At 40.1% G+C, this 18,574-nt stretch overlaps 2 protein-coding genes across 2 annotated transcripts in view; both read right to left on the reverse strand.

The window, feature by feature from the left end:
• Positions 1–7,575: 7,575 nt before the first annotated feature.
• On the reverse strand, positions 7,576–10,377 carry LOC142139833 (inactive dipeptidyl peptidase 10-like). Its single transcript, XM_075197702.1, has 3 exons — positions 10,300–10,377; positions 8,503–8,569; positions 7,576–7,780 (listed from the first exon to the last, which is right to left on the reverse strand). Exons 1-3 carry the CDS (start codon positions 10,349–10,351, stop codon positions 7,576–7,578), a joined length of 324 nt encoding a protein of 107 aa, XP_075053803.1. The 5' UTR covers positions 10,352–10,377.
• A 7,183-nt stretch (positions 10,378–17,560) lies between these two features.
• LOC142139835 (inactive dipeptidyl peptidase 10-like) overlaps positions 17,561–18,574 on the reverse strand; it is a 58,942-nt gene continuing 57,928 nt past the window's right edge. The window contains exon 11 of the mRNA XM_075197703.1: positions 17,561–17,626. Within this exon, the coding sequence (XP_075053804.1) occupies positions 17,561–17,626 (66 nt within the window). The remainder of the gene's footprint in view (positions 17,627–18,574) is intronic.

An 18,574-nucleotide genomic window follows, 5' to 3' on the forward strand; every position in this document is an offset into this window, starting at 1 on the left:
GCCTTTTAATTTGGATATGTACGTGGAGATGACTAGCGTACATGATGTATTTACTTATACAGTGAACAGCTCAAAGCATACCTACCTAGTTTAAAGGGACGTGAGGAATGTGGAAAGAAAGCTGCTTAAATGAAAGACGAAACTCTTGGTAAGAGCAAGGCCGTTAAGTATGGTGTAGTAGTAGCGCTGCTCCTAGTTTTGCTGAGGAGTACAAAAATGACATTTCAGGTTATGGAAATTAATTAAAGAGATGCAGAGAGCCATTTTCACTCCGTAAAAGGACTTGAAGTTTGCACCAGGTATGAGCTTGGGGAGATTGGTTATCATCCTATCGTTTTAATTGAACACATTTTGCATCTAGCACTGTCACTTTGATGGAGACATGCATTTATGGGGGTTCTAGTGTAAATCAAAAATGCTTTAAACATTCAAAAGTGTAACATTTAATAATGTCAGCCTTGGCATTACCTCATTTTTGTAATAAAGCTATAAATGAGGTCAAACAAAGCAGTAATGTAGGTGAAAATAAATATGTAAAGTGCTAGGAGGCTAGATATTAATGTGAAGTCTGCACTTTTGCACAACATTCCTCTATAGATTTTACCATCTCTCAGCACCTAGGAGAATTTTGAGTTACTTATGGGAGAGGGCTGGAAACGTGTTCCTTTAAAGTGCGCTGGGTGGACTATCTAGGTGTATCAGTGCAAAACCCTTGTAAAGATCAGGAATCTAAAATAACTCTAGTCTATACTGTTAGAGTGTGTTACGAGCCGCGGTGGCACTCACCGCCGCTGCGACTCGCTTCCTGGTCTCCCCGTCACCTTGACGACTGGGACGTCACTTCCGGCCCTGACCTGGCCGGACGCTTCCTCTGCAGCACCGCGTCCCGGCAATGAATGAAAGCCGGGCGCATGCGCAAATTGGCCCCACCAGCCTGCGGGCTAATTTTTGAAATAAATTAATTTTATGCAGTGGGCTGTGTGACTTCAGAGCCAGGCTCTGATTGGCTGCTTGTACTATTTAAGGCAGGGAGGGCTTAGCCTCCCTGCTGGTTATAGCTTCCAGATTCCTGTGTTACTGCCTGCTGTACTCCTGTACTCTTGGTGTTAAGCCTTTGGATTGTTGCCTGCCGTGTATGACCCCTGCCTGTTTCCTGGATTTGTCTTTTGCCTGTGCCCTTGACCTTTTGGCCTGTACCTCTGTTTCTGCTGATTTGCCCGTGACCCCGAACCTTGCCGTGTTTCCTGACGATTCTTCCTAGCAAGTGACCCCTGACCTCGGTCTGTTCTTTGGAATTGCTGTCTGCCATTATCCTCTGCTCCTGGGTTCCCCGCAGCTTGTACACGCCACACGACCCTCTGTAGTCTGCAGCCAAGTCTGTCCCCACCACTAGGGGCTCCAGTGAACACCTGACTGTCAGAGTAGACTCCGGGTGGTGTTGTACTGGTTGGAGGGGTTTCTGACATTATAACCGGCCGTAATCGTTGGAGAGTTCGCTTTAATGGATGATAGCGGGGCGAACCTTTCTCCAGCCCAAGTTCTGGCAGGACAGATCCAGTCCATCTCACAAGTGGTCCAGAACCTGGTTCAACACCTGCCTGCTCAGGAAGAGGCCACCAGAGCCGCACAAGCCCAAGTCCAGCAAAACCCATCAGCTGATGCTGCGGAACCCTAGCTGAACTTGCCGGATCGATTTTCTGGGGACAGGAATCTCTTCTGTAACTTTAAGGAGAGTTGTAAACTTTACTTCCGTCTCCGACCCCGTTCCTCCGGCTCTGAACAGCAAAGAGTGGGTATAGTTATTTTGTTGCTTCAGGGGGACCCGCAGTCCTGGGCCTTCAGCTTGCCTTCCGACATTCCTTCCCTGAGGTCCGTGGAATCCTTTTTCGAAGCCCTAGGCCTTCTGTATGATGACGTTCTGCAGAGGAATACGCTGCCGAATTCCGGCGCTGGTCCACTGACAGTGAGTGGAATGACCCAGCTTTACGCAGCCAATTCCGTTTGTGGTTATCGGAGCAAATAAAGGATTCCCCGGTACAGTATCCTTCACCTACTTCCCTGGAGGGACTCATGCAGCTTACCATCAAAATTGATAGACGCCTCAAGGAAAGAAGAACTGAGAAGGAAGCATCCATTCCCAGTACGTTCCTTTCTGTGCCTCCTTCTAATATGGAAGCTGCGGAACTGATGCAGCTAGGCGACTATCACCTCTCTCAGGAAGAGAGAACTAGGAGATGCACCTTAGGCCTCTGCCTATATTGTGGAACCAAAGGTCACCTTCTGCGCTCCTGTCCCAACAAGTCGGGAAAAGATCAGGCAAAGAAGGTGGAAGAGATTCATCTAGGTCTGCAGTTCATTTCTTCCAAAAATGCATTAATAGTTCCCGCTTATCTTTCCTGTGGATCACACTCTTCTGTTACTTCAGCCTTTATTGATAGCGGTGCCGCAGGCAACTTTATGGATACCAGTTTTGCCAAGTCCATTGGAATTCCGTTCATTAAAATGAATTCCGCTATTACTGTCTGCGGCTTGGATGGGGGTCCCTTACCTAGAGGCAGGATATCCTTCACGACTCCACACCTACGTCTTACAGTTGGGTCTCTTCATTCCGAAACCTTGTCTCTTCTCATTGATTGCCCTTCCGTTCCGCTAATTCTGGGTCATCCATGGCTTCACCTCCATAATCCTGTGATCGACTGGAATCTTGGAGAAATTACTTGTTGGAGTACTCACTGTTCTCAAAACTGTTTAACCATGTCTCTTCGGCTCCTGCAGCCGCTTCCGGATCAACTGCCTTCTGCGTATCGTGAATTCCAGGACGTGTTTTCCAAGAAGGCGGCTGATTCTCTGCCTCCACATAGAGACTTTGATTGTGCCATTGATCTACTTCCAGGATCCAAGTTGCCCAAGGGAAGGTTATACTCTCTTTCTGGCCCTGAGACTAAGGCAATGCAAGACTATGTGGAGGAAAACTTGCAAAAAGGGTTACTTGCAAAAAGGGTTCATCAGACCTTCAAAGTCTCCTGCAGGAGCAGGGTGTTTTTTCGTCTCCAAAAAGGATGGTAGTTTACGCTCGTGCATCGATTATCGTGGCCTGAACAAGATCACCATCAAAAACACATACCCGCTTCCGCTCATCTCTGTCCTGTTTGACTAATTGAGAGACGCTACCATATACACCAAGATTGATCTCCGTGGCGCCTATAATCTTATACACATCAGGGAGGGCGATGAGTTGAAGACGGCCTTCAACACTCAATCTGGCCATTATGAGTATTTGGTCATGCCCTTCGGTCTGTGTAATGCGCCTGCAGTCTTCCAGGACCTCATTAATGAGGTACTCCGTGAGTTCCTGGGTCAGTTTGTGGTGGTGTATCTGGACGACATCCTGATTTATTCGCAGTCTCTTCCTCAACACCGTGATCATGTCAAACAGGTTCTGCTTAAACTCAGAGAACATAATCTCTTTGCCAAGCTTTAAAAATACAAGTTCGATGTTGGGAAGGTGTCATTCCTAGGCTACATAATTTCTCTCGATGGGTTTTCAATGGATCCTAATAAAGTCCAAGCCATCCTGGAGTGTGTATGTCCCACGAATCTGAAAGCGATCCAAAGATTCTTGGGCTTCGCAAATTACTACCGGAGATTCATTCAGGCTTTTTCTGATCTCGTGGCTCTCATCACTGCTCTTACCCACAAAGGGGCGGATCCTGGTAATTGGTCCCTGGAGGCCATTGCATCATTCGAAGCCCTTAAAAGAGCGTTCACTACTGCTCTGGTCCTCAAGCATCCTAATCCACAGTTGCCATTTATTCTGGAAGTGGATGCCTCGGAAGTAGGCGCTGGTGCTCTCTTATCCCAGAGGAACCCTGGTGATCGTAAGGTGCATCCATGTGCCTTCTTCTCAAGCAAGTTTTCGTCTGCCGAAGTCAACTATGATGTGGGCAATCGGGAACTTCTGGCAATCAAGTGGGCGTTCGAGGAGTGGCGCCACTGGCTTGAGGGAGCAGTTCATACAATTTCGGTCCTCACTGATCACAAAAACCTATTATACATTGAATCTGCCAAACGGTTAAACTCCAGACAAGCTCGTTGGGCTTTATTCTTCACCCGTTTCAACTTTATCCTAACCTACAGACCCGGTTCTAAGAATACCAAGGCAGATGCTTTGTCCAGGAGCTTTCTACCTCATCAAGAACCCACTGGTGAACCGTCACCTATCATTCCGGCTTCTATCATTCACGCTGGGCTGACCCAGAATTTAGGAAACACCATACATCAGTTTCAGAAAATAGCCCCTTCTGAAACACCTTCGGGACGCCTTTTTGTTCCAGTGCATCTTCGCAGAGCGGTTCTCTCTGAGGCCCTGAGAACAAATCAGCGGGGCATCCGGGTATCTCCAAAACCCTTGAAATTCTTGCACGTTCTGTATGGTGGCCTTCCTTGTCCTCGGATGTGGAGAGCTTTGTCTGCACCTGTGAAGATTGCGCAAAAAACAAAACTTCCAGAATCTCTCCGTCAGGTCCACTTATGCCTCTGTCCCCGCCTATGAAACCCTGGAGACATCTGTCAATGGATTTTATCGTGGATCTGCCATGTTCTTCAGGAAACAACACAATTTGGGTAATAGTGGACCATTTTAGTAAAATGTCCCATTTTGTTCCACTGACCAAACTCCCCAGCGCTCAGGATCTGGCTGTGCTATTTGTACAACATGTTTTCCGTCTTCATGGCTTACCCAATGATATTGTTTCCGACCGGGGTTCCCAATTTATCGCCCAATTCTGGAGCTCCTTCTGCAGTCTTCTGGGGATTAACATCAGTCTCTCCTCGGCCTATCATCCTCAATCTAATGGACAGACTGAGAGAGTGAACCAGTCGTTGGAACAATTTCTACGTTTCTACATCACAGAATTTCAAGACAATTGGTCATCATTGCTTCCGTGGGCTGAGTTTGCCTACAATAACGCATCTCATTCCTCCACTCAAGTCTCTCCGTTTTTCTGTAATTTTGGCTTCCATCCAAGATCCAATTCGTTATCATCCCTCAACTATTCTGGTCTTCCGGAGATCCATTCCACAGCTACATATCTCAAAACCGTTTGGAAAAAGGTTCACACTGCACTTGTACGGGCCTCGTTCCAGTCCAAAAAATTTTTGGACCGTCATCGGAAGGACTGTTCATTTAAGGTGGGGCAAAAAGTCTGGTTATCCACTCGCAATATCAAGCACAAACAGCCCTGCAAAAAAATGGGCCCTAGATTTATTGGCCCATTCCTGATCACCAAACAGGTCAATACTGTCGCCTTCAGGCTAAAGCTTCCTCAGTCACTTAGGATGCCGAATACCTTCCATTGTTCTCTCCTGAAGCCGGCTATTCCTGCACGTAAGTCTAGGATCCGTTACGTACGCAGATCTCAGCCTGTCATCCCAGAGGGCCACAGGAAATTCCTGGTGGAGAAGATTCTGGACTTCAAAAAGGTCCAGGGGCAAATCCACTTCTTAGTTCAGTGGAAAGATCGTGGCCAGGAGGAAAGATCCTGGATTCCGTGGAGACGCTTACATGCCCGCAAACTCATTGAAGAATTTTTCCAGGCTCTGATTGGCTGCTTGTACTATTTAAGGCACGGAGGGCTTAGCCTCCCTGCCGGTTATAGCTTCCAGATTCCTGTGTTGCTGCCTGCTGTACTCCTGTACTCTTGGTGTTAAGCCTTTGGATTGTTGCCTGCCGTGTATGACCCCTGCCTGTTTCCTGGATTTGTCTTTTGCCTGTGCCCTTGACCTTTTGGCCTGTACCTCTGTTTCTGCTGATTTGCCCGTGACCTCGACCCTTGGCGTGTTTCCTGACGATTCTTCCTAGCAAGTGACCCCTGACCTCGGCCTGTTCTTTGGAATTGCTGTCTGCCATTATCCTCTGCTCCTGGGTTCCCCGCAGCTGGTACATGCCACACGACCCTCTGTAGTCTGCAGCCAAGTCCCCACAACTAGGGGCTCCAGTGAACACCTGACTGTCAGAGTAGACTCCGGGTGGTGTTGTACTGGTTGGAGGGGTTCCTGACAGAGTGTAGATGTATTTCTCTCTGGGCCTTTTTGGCAGGGTATTCTGTTAGCCTATTGAGGATTCAAGTCATTGGTTATGGTCCTTAGGAGGATGATCACCTTTTGTTACTTAAATGTAAAAAAAAAAAAGTACTTGAAAATTATGCCACTCTGAAAATTAAATTCAGTAGATCCAATTGAAATATGGACTATGAAATGTCTGCATCTATCTAATGTTTTGTACAAAATATTTACTATGCTTCTGGTCTTGGTCTATATTTCTTACAGATTAATCAAATGATAGATTCTGCATTTATCTCTGTCTTCAGACATTGGCATTTGTTCAACGTTTCTGCTGAAAATAGAAGATTTTTAGAAAGAGACTTCTACTGCTTGAGATGTATTTAGTTGCTGGAAGTCCCTATAAGAACTAGTTTTAATAATTCGGAATGCTTTGATAACATGCACTATGCGTGTGTTGTTTATATACTGTCATACATAGCTATAACAATGATATTGCAAAGGGATTTTTGAGTTTAGAAGCAGTCTGTAATTTACATTGCTTAAAGTAATCGATTTATGTACTTTACGCTATATTACATTTTACAGCCCTTGTGGAATGGGAAGATTTACTTATGACAGAGAGTAATTTGGTTGGTGTTGTGTTCTATGTCCCAGTTTCTGTCTCACTGCAAGGAGGCACAATCAAACAAGGAAAGAACACATATTACTAATGTTACTGACTAAGCATGTAATTAAATTGATTAAAAAGTATTAGTATTATATTTTAGATTACGTTATATAATTTTCATGCCGTTAGATGGGAGATTGACAAAGGGTCGGTTGTTAGGCTTAAAATAGCTGTTTTACCACCATATAAGTCTTCATGTGCTTGTCAAATGTTTGGAGCCGTTGCCAATAGATGCATTATTTTAATGAGGAATTTGGAGCGCTGCCTTTCTGATGCATCAGTGAGATGCAAGAGCAATGTTGCAGGGCACTGTCACATGTGTACTCCTGGACTAAATGTTCATATAGCTGTATCCGTGTGGCTCATGTACTAGTGACAACATATGGTTCACTAGAGATGCTTATCTGTGACTGTCCGGACTAGGAGTGATTTCCTCCCTTAACCACATAATATAGTGATTCTTATAATCACTGATAATTCACACAGGCTCTTCAGAGGATTTTTCTTGAACACAAGCTTTTCAGCATCAACCAGCTATGTAAGCCTGCACACCAATATTTTGATATGATAATATCAGGGGAGTGCAAAGAGGGGTAGGTGATGCATTTAGGATGATAACTTAGTCATCCTTCTCTTCTATGCAAATGCAAAGTGCAACATGTAGGGCAAATAAAATGGCCTTGTTGCCCACGATAAGCAGTGAACCTATTAATATTTCACAAGGAAATAATTAGAGCTAAACAGTTGTCTATTGTGTTGATCTTAAATAAATTACTTAAATTCATACCCTATGATATTGAATTAAATTAAGTCAGTCTTGACACCCTAAATAGTGCATATATAAACTACACGTACTGTAACAGAAGCGTATGATCTTTAATCTCGGCAGAACCAAGCTTCCGGTCCGTTTCATGGAGCAAATGCAGACCTTGATTCTTGGATCCCCGTCCATCAAAATGTGCCACAATTATCTGGAGAGAGCTTACAAGCACAGTGTTCCATCCAAGAGAGTATTCCTCTGTCACCTGCTGAGAACCTGGAGTTTCTGGCCTGCGTGTAAGGGAAATATATATTATTATGGCTTGGAAAGTTATGTTCAATAATATATTACAATAGCAGGAGCATTAAAAAATTATTTGATTCCATTTCAAACTTTATCAACAGTGTTGAAAGCATAAGGTTACTATGGAAATCCCCAGATGTTCTCTGGAAATGTGTCTATATGAAGACAGAGAATTATTATGCTGGTAGAATAAGGTAACTACAAGGTTGTTTCTACATGGATTATTCAAGAAGATGCCTGTGCGCATTATGACATGCTGGTTATTAAGACCAGCATGTCTTTTTTTCAGACACCACAAAATATTAACATAGAGGGGTCAAGGGCACATAGCGCAACTCACGACACATATCTGCATTATTTTTATTTCACCACAAACCCTGAGTAGATCATATTCTTCTGGGTATCCGGCCAGTTCATTTAACATGTTCTCATTTCAGTTAATGACAATGAATGCACCTTGAAGCCTCTGCTTTACGTAAGTATGGACCAAGTGCAGGACTATAAACTTGTGAACAGAGCCCTCTGACCTCTCTGCTTGTTTTATTACTGTGCTCTGAGTTGTAAAGCGCTTATACTATATCAATAAAATGTATAATGTAATGGAAAGAATATATAATACCAAAATCCATCTTTGGGTATAATACTGAAATTCTGTAAAAAAGGAGAGTAAGCTAACAAACATAATAAACTAGTTATTAGTGCTACTTACAGCCAGAGAAGCAAAGGGTACTGTGAGTCCTGGTAGTCTGATGGAAGGGTCAGACGAACAGGAAAATCTGTCAGATAGGGAAATGAGGTAATATTTAAAAGGAAGTCTGCACATAGAGTTGTGTTCTGGATAAGTATTTGGAGGGACAACCATATAAGTTTATTTGTTCAGTGTGAGCTGCATTCTGGTTAGCTGCATCCTTTTGGTCCTTGTTCAGTTTCACATACATCTGTGTAATAGAATCACAGGCCTACTGACCTTTGCCACTTGACTTTTACTGTATACATGGATTTGAGGTCATTTATGAAACACAAAAAGTGTGCCAGACCCACAATGCTGTTTTATGTATGCAAATGCGTCTACTGCATTTCAAGGCTCACGCTCACTTCCTTGTTCTGGAACCAGCCCTCGCAAACTCAATCTGTACCTAGGTTTGTGGATAAACCTGAAAATGGGCATCATGGAATAGGTGAAAAGTCTCTTTAATGTCTAACAGGCTGACACTTTAGGGTCACCACCTTTATTTATTTAAACTTAACAGCTTTCCTCTTCTTGGGTAATTCTCTTTAGACTTTGAATTAACGAGTGAGTGGACGTTAGGACTGTGGTATATTAAATAAGAAATGCCTGGTGTACTTGGGTCTGTCTGTTTAGGATCTTTCAGTTTCCTCTATTCTCTGGTTTAAAATTTTTATCTCCCTGGTGCTTGTGACTGTCCTAATAGATGCCCCCCAATCAGCCCTTCAAGCATAGCTTTCTTGTTTTGTACTGACCGCATGAACAGTCACGTTCATGTTTTCTGAATGCAGTGGGCCTGTATGCAGTGAGTAATGCTCCTCCCGCCCACTTGGCTTCTACCCCCCCCCCTCCCCCCTAATAAAGGTAACCAAGAAAGTAAATTTCTAATATGTATTCTCTTTAGATCACTCCGTTGCTTTCTTCCCAGCTTACGTGACATTTAAAATTCCAAGGTGTAAGCAGCTTAATATGGATTTAAAGTTGTTTTTAGACAATCTGTGACATCAGAGTGGTTGTGTTACAAAAGTGCCTTACTAATGCTGGAACGTCTAGCTCCACAACAAATGTACAGGCACAGCTTGTCTGACCCTGACATGGGTGATTCATTCCCAAACTCTCTGATGTCCAGATTTTGCAGCAATTACTGTTCTATCAACACCAATAAACAGTTACCCCTTAGGCCTACCTAGTTAGCGCATATTCATGTGCTGAACAAACCCCAGAACTGTTGAGGTTTGTCAATCAAAATTCCCACCCATATGTTAGTATTAACAGCCTATTGCAGTGCATGACGAAACTCTACTTATGCCTCCTGCCCTAACAACAGAGCTGTCTGTACTTAATAGCAATGCACTCTGTTGCTATGTATAGAGAGCAGTGCTAGGTATAGATCCAATTGTCCACTACTGGATCGGCCACTACTGGACCGTTTCACTCCAGCTGCTGGGCCACACAAGTCAAGTGGATGGTGCGGGCCCCCCATGGTCCCATGTGTACTGCTCGACCTACACTCAATGCTAGATATTCCTCATTGCAGGCAGAATTAATTTGTGATAAGCTGCAAGCGGGTGAGTGCATCAGACGGGGAGAATGAAAGGAAATGTTCGAGCGCAATAATTTATTAACAAAGTTTCTATCATACATGGGAGTACACTTTGTTTATTCAATATGAAAATCATGTATTGCTTTCAAATAATTAATTTTACAGCATGATATACATTTAATGATGTCATCTTTGAAATACTGGGCACTCACCGGCACCAAGAACACCATACTTACCATAGCCGTCAATATGAACAGTTCTGTACAGTATCTCTGGCATGTCCTTCATGTAGAGGGATGTTTTCAGAGCCTGGTTGTCTTCTAGAATTAGGAAATCTATGAAATTGGAAATAAGCTAAAGCCTATGTATACTAGGAAATATTGCATATCCCACTAATTGTCACTATTCCACTGCATAGGATTGATGCATCCCACAGACTGTGCTGCTCAGATAACAGTATTCTGCAGCATGAAGTGATTGTAACTGTTACTGGAATAATACATGAGTAACATTATACAATGATATGCATAAACTGTACAATTAAAAAGGGCCATTATTGATTAATAGATTGTGGTCATTATTGATTGACATGTCTGTGGCAACATCAATATTTATATATAATAATATATATAGTATAACTCACTAAGCACTTTTTTTCCATTGCAGTCAGGCTTGACTAATATGTAATATGTGGTATTTAACCTCAGGCATCAAACTTCTTTTTCCCTATAGATTGTACTGTTTTATTACTATGTTTGTTAAGCTCTGCAGAGAATGCAGGTGCCATGTAACTAAATGTTAGTAATAATAAACTAAATTAGAAATAAAGTCAGCTAATGGTTGCAGACTTGATAATTATTTGCATTGTTAACATCCCATTATTAAAACTTTGCATTATTTACAGTATTTATGTTGCATTCAGGCTCTAGTGAGAGGCACTGAAATTATATTGCATGCAATCAATTTAATTAAAAATTCACTAACACATAAAAATAAATTATTTATAAACTTACTTTAAAAGATCTTACTGGCGCTGCATTTGATAATTGCAATAAACTATCTTTTTTTTATTTTACCCCTGTGACATATTTGGACACAGCACACAGAGAAGGTTCTACTAGAGAGTAAAGGAAAAATATGAAGATATTTACCCTCCCCCCCAGAACTAATATATTAATCATTACAGCAAAATAATAAATATTATAATGTATTCATCATTTATTTTAGAAACTATGACAACAGCATCTGCCTATTTGGAATTGGGTATGATGCATGTGAGCATGAGCTTATAGCAGTGTTGGCTAACCTGTGACACTCCAGGTGTTGTGAAACTACAAGTCCCAGCATGCTTTGCCAATATATAGCAGCTTATTACTGTAAGGGTACGCTGGGACTTGCAGTTTCACAACCCCTGGAGTAACACAGGGTAGCCAACACTGGCTTATAGCAAGGTCTGACAGCTATCGTCTTTATTTTGGGATTTTATACAATGGACAAAATATTATATTGCTGTAATATATCTATTACACGTCGTGTTTTTTTATTTCATGGTCGTTCTCCTTTTATTATTTAACTTGTTTAACACAGTTATTAAATCTAAACTAACACAAAGGGGAATATTTACTAAACTGTGGGTTTGAAAAAGTGGAGATGTTGCCAGTAGCAACCAATCAGATTCTAGCTATTATTTATTTAGTACGTTTTGCAAACTTACAGCTAGAATGGGATTGGTTGCTATAGGCAACATCTCCACTTTTTCAAACCGCAGTTTGGTAAATATACCCCAAAGTGTATGTGATATTGTGTTCATTCTTAAGGTAAATTTTAGAGAGAGTAGTTAATATTGGCTGCTCTATTTTAGAATATGGTCCCAATGCATTACACATTGCTATTGTATATTTGTGGGGTATTTATAATAATTACTAAATCGGAACGTTGGCGTCAAAGTAAAATAGTTACGTTTTGTAATTTGATTTTATTACAAATTATATAAGGGTTAATGAAACCACCTTTCAACTACCTCAAACTCTGCCTTCTTTCTGAATGTTTAGGGTTCAGCTAATTAAAGTTAAGGGAAACTTTTGCTTATGGTCTATTGAGCTTTCCAAATGATCGATAAAGTGCCTTATGGACCATGACCTCTGAAACATTCCCAGATATCTTATACATTGCTCAAGCCATCGGAGTTCAGAGATTATTTTAATTATTTACATTTTTAATTAAGACCTATTGAGAAGGGGATCAATTTCCCAATAATACCTTTAAATTAAAGTTTCAGGATAGATTGTCTGTAATACTGGTAAAGATGGTACTAGTAGGTAATCCACTCAAGATGACCACTGCAGCTATGCACAGCAATAGATGGGTGTTCTAGCATGTTCATTAGATACCGCTATGGAAGATTCATGACACTGGAGATAATTGGAACACAAGCTCATTATGTACAGAGGATGACACTTACTTTTAGGGTTGTGTGTTTGGTGCACTGAAACCTGAGGAACACCTGGACCTGTAGGATAGATCATAGAGAATATAAAACATAGTTTATCAGAGCAAAAGGTTGTTATGGCAATGACACTGAATTACAGTAGAATTTACTTCAGTTTATCAATGCTGGCTGTCACACATAACAGAGAGATATTGGATTACTATCCACAATACACTTTCCTAGTCCAAAAGCAATGCACTCATAAGATTTTATCATTAAACCTCACTTCCACCACAGCAATATCACAATGATCACTAGACTGATGTGCGGTGACACTCATCACAGGAAACTGAAAATACTAAATTCAGGGGTGCTACATTGAAGCAAACTGAGGCAGCCTTCTCAAGCAATGACTTTTGTGGGCAGAACATAAGGAATACATATTTTATAAATCAATTTTCTTAATGTAAAAGTCTAAATCTGTGATACTTTGTTAGTATATCTTATAGTGCTTAAAAGGTCAGAATATTTGTCCATTAAAATGGTCACAACACATGTGCATGAAAAGCACACCTCAGAAAGCAGAATGGCCAAGCACATCCCTGACCGAATGGTGGTATTCTGAGATTTATAGTGTTAATTAATCATACAAATCTGTATTATCAGTAGTGTTAAGATCCCCGTTTCCCATGTATCATGCTATGATTCACCTTTGCAGAAGAGGATGAAGAAACTTCCATTAGGACTGAATATAACATCCACAAAATGGCAGTCTGGAACTAGGTCACAGGTCACACAGGTGCGGTTTAGGGAACCTAATGTCTCCACACTGCATTCATAGATAGAAAATGACTGTATTCAGAAAAGTGCTGCATTCCTGATAAATAAATCTGAAACACTGGGCACGCATCCCTACATAACCCTGGCTATGATTTAGCACAATAAGCTCAAACTCATACAGAATACATGTCTTAAAAACTGTAGTTGCACATAGTAATGCTTATATACACTGAAGTAAGCACTATTAGGTTACAAATGCAAAATAGTTTAAACATTGGTAATATTGACTTTCTTCTCGGTGCTACAGCTTATTTTACTGATTGTTTCTTGCTACCCAAACCAAACCATGAAAAATAATTTCACAAGTAGTTTTCCATTCGATAATGACGTTTACACTGAAATTATGACTACGGGCCATTTCACCATGGAAAGCAAACAAGCCAAGTTCTCATGTAGTAGACTGCATCTCCCTCGGTGGAAACTTAGCAAGGTCACTCACTGAATAAAGTACAATTTACACAAAGTACTGCAGAGTTTATGAGGTAACATATTTCTTGACAGATTTCATTAAAATGCCTTCTCATTGTGCAACATTCTCTATAGTACTAGAGTGACAGACTGGGAAAGGGATTGTGTATACATACTTGATGGTATTATTCAAATTCTTACGTAGGCAAATTGCCAGAATAAATCCCATGTGAATGTTGTCTGTTCTATGCATTAATCTAGTGCACAATTAATTATTTATATACTGGAATAAATCCTACATGATCAAACTAGCTGAATCTGCAACATATACAAGATAATGGGAAAATGAAAAATGAGGCAATAATTTTGACGTGACCTTTTTACAAATACACAAGTAGGAGACTGCTTAAAAAGGAAAGAAGTGGCATTTCTGTATATGTGCTGCAGCAAAAAGCAAATCACCTTTATTCACCTACTTATAACAGGGTATTGCAGCTTTTTTATCAGAATATCAAATCAAAGGCAATTTAGCAGAAACACTCTGTCATTAACACTGCTTTTTCTGCCACTACAATGCGTGAAGCATTTCGCCTGCTCATGCCATATACAACCCGTTATATGAGGAAAGTACGATCATTTAGGTAAGTGAAACCCATTATTTTTTTATGGAAACTACTGATCTTGGTTGATGTTGGCACAAACTGATTTTACACGATTAGAAATGCCACGAAGTCCGTTTAATCAGAACTCTGCTGAAGTGTAATCATTTAATATAATAGTTTTATTGCTGTAATTGACGAATACAAACTGAAAATTATTTCTTTCCGTCTTCCATAAAAAAAAAATTCAAATCTGATATTTTTTATTTGTTTTGTTTTGTTTCCCCCCAAAACAAGAATACATACATACTGATACAAAAACACATAACATGCATTTTTTATAATACCCGAATCTTCATTAATTCATTAATATGAAAAAACAGACAAAAAAATAATAATATGAATAATAGATACAGACACTTATCCAATTATTTAGACGGATCAATAAGTTGCACAGAACAGACCAGCTGTAGTCTCCTTCTCCCCTCCCCCTTACAGTAATTTATTCAGCAGTCGCTGAGTCTTCTAAACATGCCCTGTACCTGGAGCAATAACATTTTGACCAAATTTTATGATATTTAGTTTGTACTTTCCTACACGAACACATGTACCTCTCATGTTGCAAAGTGGCATTAACAAGAGCTCTCCATTTACAAAATTCCAACGGGTCAGGAGCATACATACATTATTTTACATAGATCCCAAAACGTGTATAGATTTATGGTTTATATCACAGTTTGTATACTACGTTGTGCTACGAGTGTGACGTGAAATGTGGCTCCATACCTGTACAGGTGCCTTGTCTTGGGCATGTCTTCAGTGCTCAGGAAATAACTGGCATCAGACCAAGAGTCAGAATGTGCGGAGATTCAACAGATAAAACAGGGACATAATGTGAGACAAATGGAGAGAAGGACCTAAAAATTACAATCCAATCAGAAATAAGGGAGTGACACAGAGGACACAAGTGCAGTGAACCAGGTACATATAAAAGTATTGGAGGTATAAACCTGTAAAGAGCATTGAATGGAGGGGCCAAACAGCTGGTTTCACCGAGACTCATATACAATATTTACAGTCTATCGTATTATTTACTTTTGTTCTAACCAGGAACGATATTGACATATCTATGATGGGCCTCCCGTAACCGTTAGTTTTGACTTGACATGTCACATATTATTAGATCAACATTAGATCCACACTCAATCAAACTGGGGGTGTTGCAGATAACGATTGTGAAGAATACAGTCTACAGGATTCCTGTACCTCACACCTTCCAGCCAATCATTCCACACTTACAGAGCTAGTAACTCACATTGTTTTGTTGTCAGCATTATATGCTACAATCCTTGTCACATCCCACTCCCCAGAAGTCAACATACGCAGAGAGTTCTCCTTACCACTAAGCTGCAGAGAAGATAATAGCATATTGGATATCCATACATTTACTACATTACAATACTGTATTTATTGAAGTTGTTGAAGCTGCTGCAGTTGAAGGAACAGGGCCCCTTATACAGGCTCCACAGACTCACTTTGCCCATAATTGTTTTCTAATTTATTTCTAAATCAGTACTTTATTATTTACATATAACAAACATTTAGCCATGGGCTCAGCTGGAAGAGATATTTTTCCATATATTTATTTCAGACAAACGGGATGTAGTGGTTACTGACTATGAAGACCAAAGGTGGTGGTTGTGCTATTGAGCATCATAAAAAGGTGGAAAAAGCAAATTTAGGTCTAGCCAATCTCTAGCCAGGTCCCCTTTTACACAACAGAGCTTAGAGCTATCCACTTGTTTTCAAATTCACAGCACCCAGTACAAAAGTTGTCAGAGGAACCAAAAGTGCCCCTAGTAATATGGCCCCTAGTTTTATAGTTACCGTATATACTTCTGTATAAGCCGAGTTTTTCAGCACATTTTTTATGCTGAAAAAGCCCCCCCTCGGCTTATACTCGAGTCAATAAGTTTTCCCAGTTTTTTGTGGTAAAATTATGTGCCTCGGCTTATATTTGGGTCGACTTATACTCGAGTATATACGGTAATTTAAGTAATTTAATTCACTCCATTGATTGAAGCAAGTTCATTCTTTGTAATCTTGAAGTTTAGAGTTAATAGTGTTAATAGTTAAAATAATTTAGAACTCTAAACTTCTAGATTATCTAATTTTTACGTAATTACCTAAATCTTCAGTACCTGTGTGGATAACATGGTGATATGGACATATTGCCCCAGTCCACCTACTGGCACCAGGAAGAAGGCGATATCTGTTGAAAACACTGGTTCAGCCTGCAAGGAGAGCAGTGTAAGACACATACAAATGAACAGACAGGGAGAGAGAGGAAGACTGGTTCTAGGTAGAGAAGTAAAATGAAATCTATAATGTTAGAATAATATTTATTCATATTATATCTTTTTTTTGTTAAGTTGTTAAAGATTTAAAAAAAAAAGAAAAGAAAATATTTAGACATAGTAAACTAGAAACTGACAATTAGTGAGATGCCTGTTGCTAGCAGTGTAAGAACAGCCAATAGGATTTGCTTTACAATAAAAATGTATATTTTTTAAAGTAAACATAATGACAGTGTCCTAAATTATCTTCTGCTACCAGGTTCAGACCAGGACAACAAAGAAAATCAGAAGCTTAAGAAAAATGGTTGTTAACGGCAACTAAATTCCAGTTGTCAAATCAGGCAAAACAGAATCCCCAGTCACGGAAGAATGGTGAAATATACACAAGAGGCCAGGCCTATTATATTCAAAGATCAAAAAGCATAAGTACTATCTCCCTTGACATAGATGGTCAAATTGTGCACATATGCAAATGTAAAACCTCAAAAGAAATGTGATGGAGTTACAGGAAGTTCATGAAAGAGTCAATTAAATAAATCCAATTTAGTCAGGAAACTACATCAAACTAACAGGAATAATAAGAGTATCAAGAAAGGAATTGTGCTAGGCTACAGCAAGAGGCAAAGAGGATGCACAATTCTGTGCCAACACATTACAAGACCATAGCAGAACCATGGGGATTAACATAAAAGGTTAAACAAAAAAATGTATCGCTCAAATTTCACAAATGTTTCCGAGTAACAAGCTCATTATAAACACTAGCGAATAAACAAATCAACATTGAAACCAAATTAGGTGATCTAGCTATCAAAGGAGATACAGTAGTACCTTCACTACCTTCAGTTAGACATGGAATAAGATCATTTCAGCCAAATGGCTCAAATATAACCACAACCACAACCAGTAGTGGAAGAAGATGTAGACTGACGACCTACAAGAAGCAGAAGTGGATTAAACCTCAAGAGATAAACTTCAGCTTCAACTTTATCTCTCAACCAGCTCCAGATATAGGAGGAACTCAGAACCATAATGGGACTCACATGATAAGTAGTTGTCAAGAGAGGGGGTTAGAACAGTACTTATTCATATACTTATTGTGACAAGTACTGTAATGTATGTATATGTTTGTAGTGTTGCTAATACATATATATCCTGCAGTGTAAGAAGCAGCTTATCAAATTTGTTCTATAATTAAAAATATCTTCTTTTAACATGCCTGGATAGTGTACTGAATTACCTGTTGCTAACAACCTAGAACAAGGAAATATGGCTATTAGTATACAGGATTTCCCCTACCAAATTCAGCACAAGCAGTTTGCATTTTCAGAGCATGAATCCAGAGGATTGGCTCCAATGTTCAACAATTTGTGATAAATTCTTTAGATAGATTAGAAAATACAAACTAAATTTAAGCAACACAAACAGGTCTAGTCACATTCAAGTTGGTTTGCACATGTTTGAGCTTAAATGGCAAAATGATATAGCATTTTTAATGGTTTTGCATGCAAACAGTGAACTCATACTTTGACTAGAATTGTAATGTTCACTATTTGAATTAAAGAAAACTTTAGAAACATTACATAATAACCAACTCCACCATGCAGTATTTGATTGTTTATTTTAACTGTTTTTAATTGCAATCTGCAAACTCGAACTTGAACTTCAATATCAAACTTCAAGCTGGGAATTTGGCCGCAGCTGTTCTACCCAAGCTAAACTAGCCCAAAAATTATGATTGCACCGCAAATACAATCAAAGGCCCTGAAGCCAGTCAAACTTAATAAAATAATTCAAGCATCTCTAGAAATAGCATTTTAGATCTTTTGCACAATACTCCAAAAACATACTGGTAGGTTAATTGGCTGCTTTCAAATTGACC

Source organism: Mixophyes fleayi, chromosome 2 (assembly GCF_038048845.1).
Source record: "Mixophyes fleayi isolate aMixFle1 chromosome 2, aMixFle1.hap1, whole genome shotgun sequence".
NCBI classification, from domain to species: domain Eukaryota; kingdom Metazoa; phylum Chordata; class Amphibia; order Anura; family Limnodynastidae; genus Mixophyes; species Mixophyes fleayi.

What these genes read in the sequence shown, in the direction of transcription:
- LOC142139833 (XM_075197702.1), bottom strand. Translation starts at nt 10,351, where the DNA reads ATGAAGGACATGCCAGAGATACTGTACAGAACTGTTCATATTGACGGC. An exon ending in TGTTCATATTGACGGCTATG is followed by an intron (nt 8,570 to 10,299) that starts GTAAGTATGGTG and finishes CCTATCTGACAG; the next exon opens with ATTTTCCTGTTCGTCTGACC. An exon ending in TACCCTTTGCTTCTCTGGCT is followed by an intron (nt 7,781 to 8,502) that starts GTAAGTAGCACT and finishes CCTTACACGCAG; the next exon opens with GCCAGAAACTCCAGGTTCTC.